Source organism: Xenopus laevis, chromosome 9_10L, assembly GCF_017654675.1.
Source record: "Xenopus laevis strain J_2021 chromosome 9_10L, Xenopus_laevis_v10.1, whole genome shotgun sequence".
In the NCBI taxonomy this organism is placed as follows: domain Eukaryota; kingdom Metazoa; phylum Chordata; class Amphibia; order Anura; family Pipidae; genus Xenopus; species Xenopus laevis.
In genome coordinates, this window is record NC_054387.1 from 48,919,785 (window position 1) to 48,933,986 (window position 14,202).

The following is a 14,202-nucleotide window of genomic DNA, read 5'->3' on the forward strand; positions in this document are numbered from 1 at the left end:
TTGCAGCAGTCAGCAGATGAGATCAGAAGCAGGACAGCTGCCCACTGCAGCTACATACAGAGCACTGCAGTAGAAGGTAGATTACTAGCCAGCAAAGCTACCTAAGCTTAAATGTCCCTCAAACCCCTGCAGACTTCTGTCCCTCCAATAACAGAGCAGTATCAAAACGATTACTAGCCAGCAAACTTTCAACTGTCCCTGAAATCACTAACAGGCAGCAGCTCTCTCCCTACACTATCTCTTCAGCACACACAGGCAGAGTGAAAAAACGCTGCAGGGCTTCGGTTTTTATAGGGAAGGGGAGTGGTCCAGGGGAGAGCTTCCTGATTGGCTGCCATGTACCTGCTGGTCTGGGGTGAGAGGGCAAAAAAAAGCGCCAATAATGGCGAACCCAAAATGGCGAACGTCGCGCAACGTTCGCGAACTTCCGGCGAGCGCGAACACCCGATGTTCGCGCGAACAAGTTCGCCGGCGAACAGTTCGCGACATCTCTATTCCCCAGCCCCCACCCCGCGGGGTTTACTTTCTCTATAGTTATCCACTGGGCTTAGAAAACATAATTCATACCTATTGTCGGTCTGTATAATGTAAACAAAGGTGCTTTAAGGACAAGCTGTAACAAAGGTATGTGGTTCAAAACATTAACCCCTGCCCCCCTCCCAAAATGAATTAGTTTGTCTTGAAAAATCCTGCTCTACCTGTGATCACAGCTAGAGAATGCAGTGATCGGCAGCCTTCAACATCTTGGGTGTGTCATTACCTTAAGTGATCGAGAAAACAAATGTTTTTTTAAATTTCCGTTCAAAAGACTTTCAGCCTCAGTTCTTTCATTCATAACAAAATTCACTTTACAGGTTCTACCTATAGGTACCTACAGTGCACAACTTTTTATGTATAATGGAATCTTGCTTTGAACAAAATAAGCAGTGTGATAATAATCTTTACAATCAAAGTGAAGATTTTTTTGTTGAAGTTTAGCCAAATTAGTAAAATTGTATTGTAATGGTATTTGAAGAACTTCCACCAGATTATCTAAAGGTGGTATCAACTTTTCATCTTCTCATAGGAGGCAATAGGATTTTCAGGAATGAGATTGCAGACAAGTTTCAGTAATAACTTCAACCATTTTGCCAACTTTAGTTCTTTCTAAATAATCCCCCCCAAAAAAACAATTGTGAGAAACACTTCCCCTTTAAGTATTGTTATATTTCCACTAGGTGGCACAATTGGAAAGTAACATTCTACAGTTCTAACAACTCCAGACTGTTAAATTATGCACTGTGCAAAAAAAAAAAAAAAAGCAGCCAAATATGTGGCGCAATCTTTTGTGGGGCCCAGTAATATCTAGTTACTCCACTGGTTACAGGCAAACAATAAAATATCAACCTAATACCAAAAACAAAACCTAATACCAAATCCTCCACAAAAGATTTGTCCAAATACTGAATACGAATTTGCATTCAAATTTGACTGGTGGAATAATCAACAAGACTGTGGTCTTGTTGGATGCTGCCAACATCGCGCCAACTACTTATGGTGATGCCAGCACTTTGCAGCGTGTTCACCACCAATTTCAAAGTAAAATTCACAAAACAAAGTCTGAAAATGGGAGAGCCATTCTTTTTCTTGGTCCCAACGAGGAAGGTCGAAACCAAGTGAGTGTAACAGTGCATAATATTTTAATGCACACAAAACTTTTTTGGGGGGTGTCACTGGCATTTTAAATCCAGTGTTTTATAACACATAAAAATAGTTAATCCGGTTCTGTAAGGGGTTTCATTCTGAGCTTATTTTGAAGCCCCGTGTGCTTTTCTATGTGCAACACAAGAAGCTCATAGGTCCAATCCCTTTACATAAACAGTGCAAAGAAATCTTTCTTTCCTTTTGGGACATGTAATTACAGACACATTTTTTTGGCCAACCAGACTTATTTCCACTCCACTTTTAGGAGTTTAGTCATTCTGGGACCTTTACAAAAACCGCTCAGGTAAACAATTCTGGAATCTGAGCTAAATGTTTCTTTGGCTTTCCTTGACTAACTGGACCGCCCCGGGCAGAAGGCTAAAGCATAAAATGCTCCACTGGGAGAAATCTGCTAAATATGATCCAATTAACCACTTAGCCTCTCACAAAATCTGATCCTCATATGCTCCTGGCTAGTTTAAAAAACAAGACTCTCTACTTTGCTCTGTGCAGTAGTGAACAAGCCCAGGATCTAATGATGCAGACATAATTTTCACAAAATCAACCCATAAAAACACAGATAGGATGCCAAAAAAAACCCCAATTTCATTTTTATCCAGCACTGTCCTAGGTATATCCCATCTCCTAGATGATAAGTGCATACACAAAAGGCTGTGTGTGTACCACTTGTCTATTAGTGTCGTACCCCCACCTCTTTTAAAAACATTTTTATATACAGGTACATATATAGAATATACATTCCAGAAGACAGTAACACTTAAATGAGTGAAAGTCATGTATGATAATTTTAACACATCGACAAAAACAATTGTTTTACAAGTATCAAACTAACTGCACTTATATGACCAGCAAACACATATAGAGCAATGGTTGAGTGATACTCAGCCTGCGGCCTTGTGCCTTTATATGGTCACAGAACCCCTCAGGGACTTCTAATATCCTTATAATTTACAGTAGGGTGTACATTATCCCTTATAATACAAGTGATACTCGGTGTTCCCTGTATAACTCAGCCTGCGGCCTTGTGTCTTTATATGGTCACAGAACCCCTCAGTGACTTCTAATATCCTTATAATTTACAGTAGGGGGTACATTATCCCTTATAATACAAGTGATACTCGGTGTTCCCTGTATAACTCAGCCTGCGGCCTTGTGCCTTTATATGGTCACAGAACCCCTCAGTGACTTCTAATATCCTTATACTTTACAGTAGGGGGTATATTATCCCTTAAAATACATGAGGGATACTCAGTTCCCTTTATAACTCAGCCTGCAGCCTTTCCCTTCAATGATGCTGGAATTCTGGTTCAATGTTGAGGTTCACAGCAGGATGAAAATGCAGCTCCGTGAAAATCATTGGTTCTGTTTGTTGGTGTAATTATTATTCTGTTTTTTTAAAACTGATTACCGGGATCTGACAGAGAATTGTTCCATGAAGTGGAAACATTTGGGTAGAGCTTTGTGTCCATGTTACAGGCTTTTGAGTACTGAGTCAGTTGAGACTGTGCAGCCAATTGTCCACAAACCTCCAGTTCTTGCTGGGCCCCAGTGATCGCATGAGAGTCACCACTTGAAAACATTTTCCAGTAAATGGGGTACTCAGCTTTATTGCTCCGAATGTTTACAAAGTTCCCTTTTAACCTGTAACTAATGCTTTGCTTTAGGTCTCATATCTTAGAAATAAATTCCATTAAAATGCAATTTTCAATTCTCTCCTGTGCTTTTCAGTGATAGCAGTACTTACACGCTGCCCGAAATGGCACTCCTATTTTGCCTTGAATGGTATTCACCAGAACTATTTGTCCCGTTCGCCTTGAAATCATGTGCGGAAGAATGGCTGTGAAAATAAAGAGGAAGTGTGCATTAGCCTTGCAGTTTATATCTGATGGGAAAGGTAAGATAATGTTATTGTCTGGATATAAGCAAAACAGGGGATACATTAGGAGCATGACTAAAGCTGGCCATAGATGCAAAGATTTGCTCGTACGAATCTCCGTTTCCTACGATTTTCGGGCCGTGTGGAGTGTCCTGACATTTTTCGTGCCATGCCGATCGGTCATTCAGACGATTGGACAGGTTAGAAAATTTCTGTCGGCTACTGATAATATCTCTACATGTATTGCCGATCTGACGATATCAGTGGGAGACTGTCACTAGCTTTAGTCGGACACAACTTTCTTACGATTTCTGTCAGGGGCAGAACATCGTCTGATCTGTTCTTTTACTACTTTATTTGGACCGATATGAAGGTAAATCTGTATGTCTATGGCCAGCTTAATTGCCCTAGGGTACGAAACGCGTAGGGCCTATGAAGATGTGTAACTTTTAACTTCTACTAATAAATATAGTTTTTGACTTTATTTTTTGGCTCTGTGGATTCCTTTGAGTGCCGATTAGCCCTGATTTTTTTCTATTTTCATATACTGGTTTGCTGCTCCCTGAAGGTGAGGGTCTGGGGCTGGTGCACCTGGACCGCTGGGTGTATTTTGTGAGCTATTTATATTGATATTCTGTAGCATCTTTTCTTTTTCTGCTACAGTAGGGGCAAACAGTAGCAGCAGTGATTTTGAAACTGTGTTGATGGAACCATAGGGGATGGGGTGAGGAACCATTCTTGGCACTATGGCTGAATGGCTTTTCCTATAAGATCTTAGAGGATCCTGATCAAGGGTTGGAAATATGGAGCAGCAGAAGATGGTTCTGCTTGATGTGTGAAAGGCCAGGGCAGGCCCGGATTTGCGGGCCCAGCCACACGAGCTATATCTTTAATTCCGGAGTACTAGCTGTTCGGCGCTAGTGCTCCGGTAAGAAGACAGGATGCAACCCTTGAGAGGGAGGGGGCGATGGAGGACGCCGGCCTCGAGGCGCCCTCAGGGCAAATCCGGCCCTGGGCCGGGTCAATATTGTTCAATGACATATGCTGGACTTGCCACACCAAACACTTTTCTTGTGTTCTGCCAACATGTATTAAAATTTGTAATTAGGGGCAAAAACTCTAGGGAACCATGGACCCCTGCCCCCCTCAGTTCCGACACCTATGTTTAAACATCAAGGTGGTTTGAACTGAAAAACTCCAACAACCACTGTCCTAGGGGTTTCCCATATTACTCGGATGAAAGTAATGCAATATCTTAATTAGAAATTAACCTAAATCCAGGATTTGGTTTAGAATATGCCTGAATCTCAGAAATTTCTGCCAGATTTGGACAAATTCTCAGTGGTCAGTCGAAACTGAATCTGAAAATTCATGTGACACAATCCTGGGGAATGCGGTTGAAATTTGAATATGCTTATTAATGTTTGAATTTGATATCGTAATCCAAAAATGTGGTGCATCCCAGATTCTCAAAGTGCCCACTTCTGGGTTTCTTCAGGGGTTATATATACATCTACTCTATTCCATAACAATGCGCTTGTACTGACAATTCTACTTCTTGGGTAGTAACCCTACTGAGCCACCTCATTTTTTCTTTGGGAACCACGAATCCCTAAGATGGCCAAACAATTCCAGCTTTGGTCGGGCAATTGGGTAGATTTTGATGTTACTGTCTGTCCCTTCAGACCAATAATAATCATGCAGTCCTAAATCTGATTAAATGGATGTTATGTTCATTTCTAAGTACAATATCATGGAGCAGTGTACTTCTATGAAAAACCACTGTATATTTACTTTCAGCCTGTTATTTTGCAAACGTTTGTTGAGAAGAATTTCTGGCAGAGAATCAGACCCGCTCAGATCCATCTGACACAAAATTATACAACAGTACATTAAATTAATGAAAAAAGCAATCCCTCCATCATTACTGTATACAGTACTGTTTTTTTTTTTATTTTGGGTTCCATTAAAATGTCCTATTTTTCCATAAATCATTTTCAGATGCAAATGCTTTTTTTGGGTAAATTCCCATTTGCATTTGTTTAAAAATGATGGGGGGGGGCAAAAGACAATGAATGGAGTGTAGTGTCCTCAAGGCTAATTAAACGAGAACTTCTAAATGTGATAATACTACTTAAGACACGTTTTACTTAGTCCTATGACACATGGGTATTTTTCAGATGCCAAAAAATGCCCCTATTAGATTAATTAGTGACAACTCTTCTTTCTCTATCAAATGATAGAGCCTGTCCTGCATAAACCCTAAACTAAGTCCTTACTAAGCCTATCCTTAAATCTACATTGGCTTTTTCTCTAACAGCCCAGGAAGCCTATGGGGATATATTGATTATAAGGGTGTAAAAATGGTATCCCCAAACTCTGTTGTAGCGGCATAAATATATAGTGAACAGTGGAACCCTGACTGGTATGCAATTAAGTTATTTTTTTAACTTTGTACTACTAGTGATGGGCAAATTTGGGGCATTTCGCTTCGCCAAAAAATCAGCGAATTTCACGTGAAATTTGCGAAACGGTGTAAAATTTGCGAAACGGCTCGTCCATTTTTTTTGACGCCGACAAATTTTTGCCACGGTTTCGTGAATTTATTCGCTGACGGTGAATCGCAGGAATTCGCAGCAAATTTGCTCCTGGCGAATAAATATGCCCATCACTATGTACTACCTGTATTGCATTAAAATATGTCTCAGAAACTAGCTCACCCATAAAGGACTTACTTACCTTTAACTAAAGTAATGGGACCAAAATAATTGGCATCCATTATCTTCTTATCCAGCTCCAACGATACACTTTGCAGAGGCCCTTTCATTTTCATGCTGGCGTTGTTAATTAATACATCCACGCAGCCATAGCAATCCTGGATCTCCTTGCCCATGGCCTCCATGTTGTTTATGTCACTGATATCCAGAAGAACAAGTTTGGGAGTAAATGTCTGGGGGGAAAATAAGTCACATTGTTAGAACTGGTTATAGTTTGAGTTTGTGGCACAGGCTATAATGAAGTGAATCAGCTACACAGAAAAGGACTAACATGGAAAATGTAAACATAATAAAAAAAAAGTAATCTGCACTCTGGACAATAGTATGAGATATTAAAGGGGTTGGTGACCTTTGAGTTAACTTTTAGTATAATGTAGAGAGTGATATTCTGAGACAATTTGCAATTGGTTTTCATTTTTTATTATTTGTGAATTATTTAGCTTTTTATTTAGCAGCTCTCCAGTTTTCAATTTCAGTAATCTGGTTGCTAGGGTCCAAATGACCCTAGTAGACATGCACTGATTTCAATAAGAGACTAGAAAGAGACTGGAAAGTTGAGCAATACAATTGTAGCCTTACAGAACGTTTGTTTTTTAAGATGGGGTCAGTCATCCCCATTTGAACGTTGGAGAGATTCATTAGAAGAAGGCAAAACATTCAAAAACTATAAAAAATAAATAATGAAGACAAATTGAAAAGTTGCTTAGAATCAGCCACTCTAACAATCTGAAAGTTAACGTAAAGATGAACCACCCCTTTAGGGTGGTGGCAGACATGGCTACTGGGGGAGATTAGTCATCCGGCGACAAATCGCCTCTTCTTTGGGCGACAAATCTCCCCTACATGCCTTTCCGTCGGCTAGAATGTAAATTGCCAGCAGGATGGAACGCTTTGGCTTTCCGAACTCGTCCGAAGTTTCCTCGTGAGGAAGCCGACGGTAAGGCATTTAGGGGATATTAATGGCCCAAAGAAGAGGCGATTTGTCGATTGGCTTCTAATTTCCCCCAGTAGCCTCGTCTGCCACCACCCTTAAAGGGGAAGGAAACCTAGTTGGCGCAAAAACCCTCCCCCCTCCCGTGTGTTGCCCACCCTCCCTCCTCCCCCTGGCCTACCCGTCCCACTGGGCAAATGCCCCTAACTTGTTACTTACCCTTCTGCGCAGGTCCAGTCCAGGGAGTTCACAGACGACATCTTCTTCCACGCGATCTTCTTCCTGCTTTGACCGGCGCATGCGCAGTAGGAGCATTTCGCCGGTACGATCTACTGCGCATGCGCCAAAAGTACTTCGTGACTTTTGACGCATGCGCAGTAGATCCGTACCGGCGACATGCTCCTACTGCGCATGCGCCAAAACGCCATTCAAAGCAGGAAGAGGGTGGGCAACACACAGGAGGGGGGGGGGTTTGTGCCAACTAGGTTTCCTTCCTTCCGGCTCTTCCCCACTAGGGGCATAAATTTAGGAGACACTTGAAAAATTCAAGAGGGTTGACAGGCCTAAAGAAACGGGTTGACTGCAATACTTAGATAGCAGTTTATAGGGAATGGGAGTATGTAACTCCAGCAGTAGGTGGGACAAGAACAGTCTGCTGGCAGCTTACAGGGAGTACTTAAAGCATGTAAATCAAGCAATGGGCTGGTCTAGAATACTCACTATTCCCAGGTAGACAGCACCACATATCCAGTCATATTCCTTAAAAAGCCTTTATTGGCAAAAGGGCTTTAATAAGACAGAAATACAGCAACGTTTCAGGCCGACAACAGCCTTTCCTCAAGGACTAGAATACTCACACCTGGGTGAGGGGTAAAGGAATTCTGTAACTCAAGCATTAAACCTCATTACAATACCCAAATGCGAACTTCTGATGAGAGTGGACTGAAGAAAAACAGAAATCCAAAGAGCTTGTGGGTCTCAAGCATACATTAATCAACAGCCCCCTCTTGGTCCTCGCATTGGTACAACAAGGGCTGATCTCAGAGCAGATCCACTTGTGGTTGTTGATTATTCACATTTTACAGGGAGTGAGCTCAGTAGAATGTTCGAAATAGTAACAGAGACATATACACTCTATTTGCCTGAGATCATCACAATCATTGCTGGTATAACTTTCCCTTTAAGTACATACCACACTAGGATCTGCCACACTGATTAACGCATCATGCAGCGCTTCTAATTTCTCCCATGTTTTACCGCAGAGAACCAGTCTTGCTCCGGCAGAGTGGAATACTCTGGAACATTCTGAGGGAACAAGAAGCACAATACTTTTTTTTCAATGCTCAAATATTTTATATTTTTTTCATCTGTTGGGGTATAATAATAATAATAATAATAATTATAATAAATTCTGTTTTTTACAACTGCATTGATTTTAGACATGTTTGAGTAGTGGTGGCTGCCACATTACCATTAAAAAAAAATAGCTCATAGTACAAATTAATCCAGGGATTAGTCCGATTGACATTTTGGAGTCAGGAAGGAATTTTTTCCCCCTCTGAGGCAAATTGGAGAGGCTTCAGATGGGTTTTTTTTGCCTTCCTCTGGATCAACTGGCAGTTAGGCAGATATAATAATAAAAAAAAAAGGTTGAACTTGATGGACGTGTGTCTTTTTTTCAACCTTACTTACTACGTTACTATGTTACTATGTTACTATATTACCTGCACCTGTTTACTTTGCAACTTTGTAACAAAAATCAACTCCATTCGGAAAAACAATTTACCTTTCCCTAATCCAGAAACAGCGTCAGTGATCACAACAACTTTGTTTTTAAGTGCCGATCTGGACATTAATCTCACAACTTCCCTGTATATATAGATGATTCCGCTGATTCCCAAGATAAGAAGGGGTACAATGAGGAACGTTAGGAGACCCATTTTACCTGAAATAAATGAAACAAAACATAAAGGTTTAACTTTTTCGTTATTTTGCCAATTGGATGTACATTCCGCTAGCTGCACACTGGCCGTGGACTATGGAAATAGTGTCGTTAGACAGACTTTTGTACAATATATGGCTTTTAATCATATAGATTGTTACATGTCACCTCCCATCTCCAGATGCTCTCAATTTTACCAAAGCTGGAGGGCTGCAGATTGACCACCCCCTTTAACTTGATCCTGCACTGTACAGGGGCGCAATGAAGTGAGTTGAGAACCTCGTTTCAGGCAGTAGCGCCCCAATTGTTACCAGAGGCGGCAAAAATTCCACTCCTAGTAACTGTAAGAGATGAATTTATGTTTTTCAAACCGGAAATTCTGCTCTTCTAGCATAGGGACCACAATTGCACTGTCTGCGCTAGTGTCCTGGACCCCCACCGGCGCAAAAAGTTGAGCACATGGGGAAGGGGGCGAAATCAGCAATCGGTCTCAGGCAGCGGAGGGACAAGGATCGCCCCTGGCTCTGTGCCATGTCATACTATGGTTCATTTACTGATGGTAGGGCAGGGTGTTGCAATCAGCATTGTTTGCCCCAGTTCCCCCTATTAAACGGGTAGTTCACTTTTAAGTTAACTTTTGGTATGTTATAGAATGGCCAATTCTAAGCAACATTTCAGTTGATCTTCATTATTCATTTTTATAGTTTTTTAATGATTTGCCTTCTTCTGACACTTGCCAGCTTTCTAATGGGGTCACTGACCCCATCTAAAAAATGACCTGTAAGGTTCGAAATGTATGGTTATGTCTACTTTTTATTGCTCATCTTTCTATTAAGACCCTCCCAAATACCTATCCCTTATACCCTGCCCGGGTCAAAACTTCCTGCCCAGTTTTCCAAATAAGGATTCCCCATCGGCCAATCGCCGATCTCTGCATCAAAACCCTGGCCCTCGACTGCACAGCCCCATCCCTATACGTCATGGTCCGCCCCCTGCCAGGTCTTTACTGGGGGAAAAGGTGGCAACCATAGGTGCCCACCACATGTCCCCTATAGTCATGGGCGGGTCAGGGTTTCCTGACCCTAACCTGCCCTGCAACGACCCGCACCCGCCCGCACTTGCTTCCGGGGGTCCTTTTTTAGAGCAGACGCGAGAGTATAAAATAGGAACCCGGAAGTCAGATGCCGGCATTTGAAAGTGGCGGGCAGGGAGAGCAGGAGAAGAGCTCAACCCGCACCCACCCGCGAGGAGCACTGCAAGGTCGACTGAACCCGGCCCACGAGTATCGGGTTAGCCCGCGCATCACTAGTCCCCTAATTTGCACATCTCTTTCACACTCTGGTGGGCATTAGGGACATGGCTGCCTGCTGCATTAAGTGCAGAATGAAGCATGACTCCAGAACTAAATATTTGTTGTGAGTGACCCCTCCTGAATGTTTATCTAGAATCCCTGCCAGAAAGCAAGACAGAAACACTATTGGCTCACGAGAAAGGAAGTATAGACAGTAATTTGAGTACAGGTATTTAACCTGATATCCAGAATGCTCGGGACCTGGGGTTTTCCGGATAATGGATCTTTCTAAAATTTGGATCTTCATACATTATGTCTCCTAGGAACTTATGTAAACAATAAATAAACTCAATAGGCTGGTTTTACTTCCAATAAGGATTAATTATATCTTAGTTTGGATTAAGTACAAGATACTGTTTTATTATTACAGAGAAAAAGGAAATCATTTTTAAAAATGTAGATTGTTTTGGATGAAATGGGAGACAGCCATTCCGTTATTCGGAGCTTTCTGGATAACAGGTTTCCAGATAACAGATCCCATACATGTACCATGAAATCACGTCTGGACTGGGACTCAAAATAGGCCCTGGCATTTCAGGTATACAGAGGCCCACAAAGCCTCCACCAGCCCATTAAATAATGGTAGTCAATATGGCAACTTAATTTTCAGAACTTTTTCCCTTAAATAGTGACATAAGCAAACATGGTTCAAACAGAGTAGAAAACTTATTTTCCTAAATATTCTGCACAGGAGGAAGCTACTACTTAACTCTTACAGATTAGAACAAAGGAAAACTATCTTTTTGCAATGACAAAAACAGCTCTTGAATTTAAAATAATGCAAGCAAAAGTTATGGGTTTAAGCAAATCTTTTTTGATCATTAGACATTTCTTTTTTTGAAAAATTTTGTGGCTAAAAAGTTAAGGACATTTGACCAAAAGTTAAGGACATTTGAAAATGAGTGTATTTAGTACAAAACTGAGAAAACATGGTTCCTCAGATAGAAACATGGCATCCTATCACTTTATATTAAACATTATAGAAAGATTTGGAAGTTACTTACTAGTGATTTTGGCAGATAAAGGATTTTCTTGAGAGAAAAGCCGATTAAAGGGACATACATTCAATCCTCGTTCTACCCCTTGGATGTTCTCAGCTTTGACCACTTAAGTCAAAACAGCTATTCTTAGGCTTCAGCTGTGAGAAGCTTTAAATTTAGCTGTCTGGCAGGATCCAGCCGGACACGTGACCCCACAGGCTGATTAGGTTTCCATTGACTTTGTGAAGGCCGGTATCAATCTCTGCTTAGAATCAGAACCTATAGTGCAAGAGCCTTCAGGCATTCAGTTGTTTTACAGTAATAGCTACAGGCTTATGATATGGCAGGAAAGCATAATGATAGATAGATGATGGATAATAGATAGGCAGACAAATGATATATATACAGACAGATAGATGATATATAGATTATAGGCGCATAGATATAAATATAGACAGGTATAGATTAGGGATGGGTGAATTTATTCACCAGGCGTGAATTTGCGACGAATTTCCGCGTTTCGCCGCCAGGGCGAATAAATTCGCAAAACTGTAGCTAAAATTCGTCGGCGAAAAATCCACTGCGTCAAAATGATTCAGACGCCCATTGACTTTAATGCATGTGGCCAATATAGGCGTGCGTATAACAATTGTCACGGGCATTGAAATTTATGTGCGTTAAAATATGCATTTCGCTAATTTTTCACCATTTGTGAATTTCTTGGGAATCACTAGTATAGATAACGATAGATACATGATATATAGATTTATTGATAGATTGATTGATAGACAGGTAGATGACAGATAAAAATACAGATAAGACAGGTGGATAACTATAAATATAGATAGACAGTTATAAATATAGGTATAGGCAGAAAGATGATGATAGATAGATAGATAGATAGATAGATAGATAGATAGATAGATAGATAGATAGATAGATAGATAGATAGATAGATCAATTGACAGATGATATATAGATTATAGTTTGATTGATAGATAAATGACAGACAGATAAAAATATAAATAGACAGGCGGTATATATAAATATAGACAGACAGACAGGTATAAATATAGGTTTAGACAGATAGATGATAGATAGATAAACATAGGCAGATGATAGATGATCCATAGATGATAGATAAATTATATATATATATATACAAGCAGATAGATATATGTATAGAGACAGGTATAAATATAGATATAGACAGATAGAAGATACATGGACACATAGATTTTGCCTTTATATGGTCACAAAACCCCTCTAATTGTGTGACTTCTAATATCCTTATAATTTAAAGAAGGGGGTACATTATGCCTTATAATACATGGGTTCCCATAGTGATGGAACACCACAAAGATTATGTATGTGGTTTACTGTAGGTGCCACATTATTTTAAAAATAGATCCAGATTAATTATCTATAAAATACGGCATATATGCTTGTTTCTAGTTGCTGTGTTTATGCTTTATCTTTGATTGTATCTACCATAAAGTACAATAGGCTCAGTCATTGAACAGCAATTAGTTTAGCCTATTGTAAGTTGGGAAAATATAACAAAGATCTGATCAGTTGTTATGAGTAAACTCTATGGTTTGATTTAGCACATATTGTGAGTATGATTGCTATATACTCCTAAAATCCTTTTTGATACATAAAGGGCAATGTCAGCTTCATGCGATCAGCTCTCCCACTGGCAACAAACCATTTGAATATGCCTTGTAATGAAGAAGAATGGAAACCATAAGGAAACAGATCCATAAATGCACTCTAGGGCAAACGTCATGCCTCAATTCATTGGAGAACTTCTGTCTTCCTCAGCTGTACTGCGATAGGCTAAAAACTTAAATTTGTGCCTTGTTCATTGAAACTTTTTTGATTAAAATAGTCTTTTTTTTATTGAAATGAGAATTATTTTTATAATCCAATTTTCTTTTTATTAAGCGTTCAGAATCCCGCACAGAAACACGTCTTTCTTTTTATCTTATTTCAAAGACTTTTTGCCAGAACTGTTCCATATCCACAGAACACACTGCTCAGAATAAAAAGGAAAATAGTATGTATTTAAATTGTCCTCGGCTCTGCAGGCACAATTTGTGTGGGAGAAGAAAAATCCCAATTATTGTAAATATAATTTATATCATTAACATTATAAAGCTCTGTTGCCAGTTTTAAATGCCAGAATTAAGTTCCTTTAATGTTGCCTTTGGCTGTAATATCATCAGGCAGTTTGGTCTGTTAAAGGGTCAGGGCACACAGGCAGATTTGGGGGGATTAGTCGTCGTGACAAATCTCCTCTTCTTCGGGGGCGACTAATCACCCTGCTTTCCGAAGTCACCCAAAGTTTCCTCATGAGGCGACTTTGGAAAAGTGCAATCCCGTCGGCGATTTACATTTTAGCCGGCGGGAAGGCAGGAGAGGCAGTTCAAGGAGATTAATCGCCCCAAAGAAGAGGAGATTTGTCGCCCCGAAGAAGAGATTTGTCGCCCCGAAGAAGAGGTTTGTCGCCGGGCAACTAATCCCCCAGAATAAGCCTCGCAGTGTAACTATGGTTGCATATTTTTTCACCTTAGGGGCAGTTTCTTCAAACCACTCCTCTATCAGATCAGGGGTTGTTGAATTTTAAATTAACTTTTAA

At 40.4% G+C, this 14,202-nt stretch overlaps 1 protein-coding gene across 2 annotated transcripts in view; it reads right to left on the reverse strand.

The window, feature by feature from the left end:
* Positions 1-14,202, reverse strand: part of dhrs7c.L (dehydrogenase/reductase (SDR family) member 7C L homeolog) — a 41,042-nt gene that overhangs the window by 8,505 nt on the left and 18,335 nt on the right. Inside the window, exons 1-5 of one of the 2 annotated variants that reach the window (XM_018235397.2) lie at positions 11,586-11,728; positions 9,075-9,233; positions 8,481-8,593; positions 6,320-6,530; positions 3,449-3,541 (exon numbers count right to left, since the gene is read on the reverse strand). In XM_018235397.2, coding sequence (XP_018090886.1) covers positions 3,449-3,541; positions 6,320-6,530; positions 8,481-8,593; positions 9,075-9,228 — 571 coding nt within the window. In that variant the 5' untranslated portion in view covers positions 9,229-9,233; positions 11,586-11,728. Of the gene's footprint in view, positions 1-3,448; positions 3,542-6,319; positions 6,531-8,480; positions 8,594-9,074; positions 9,234-11,585; positions 11,729-14,202 lie in introns of those variants that run through there. The other variant, XM_018235398.2, reaches the window with a different exon arrangement.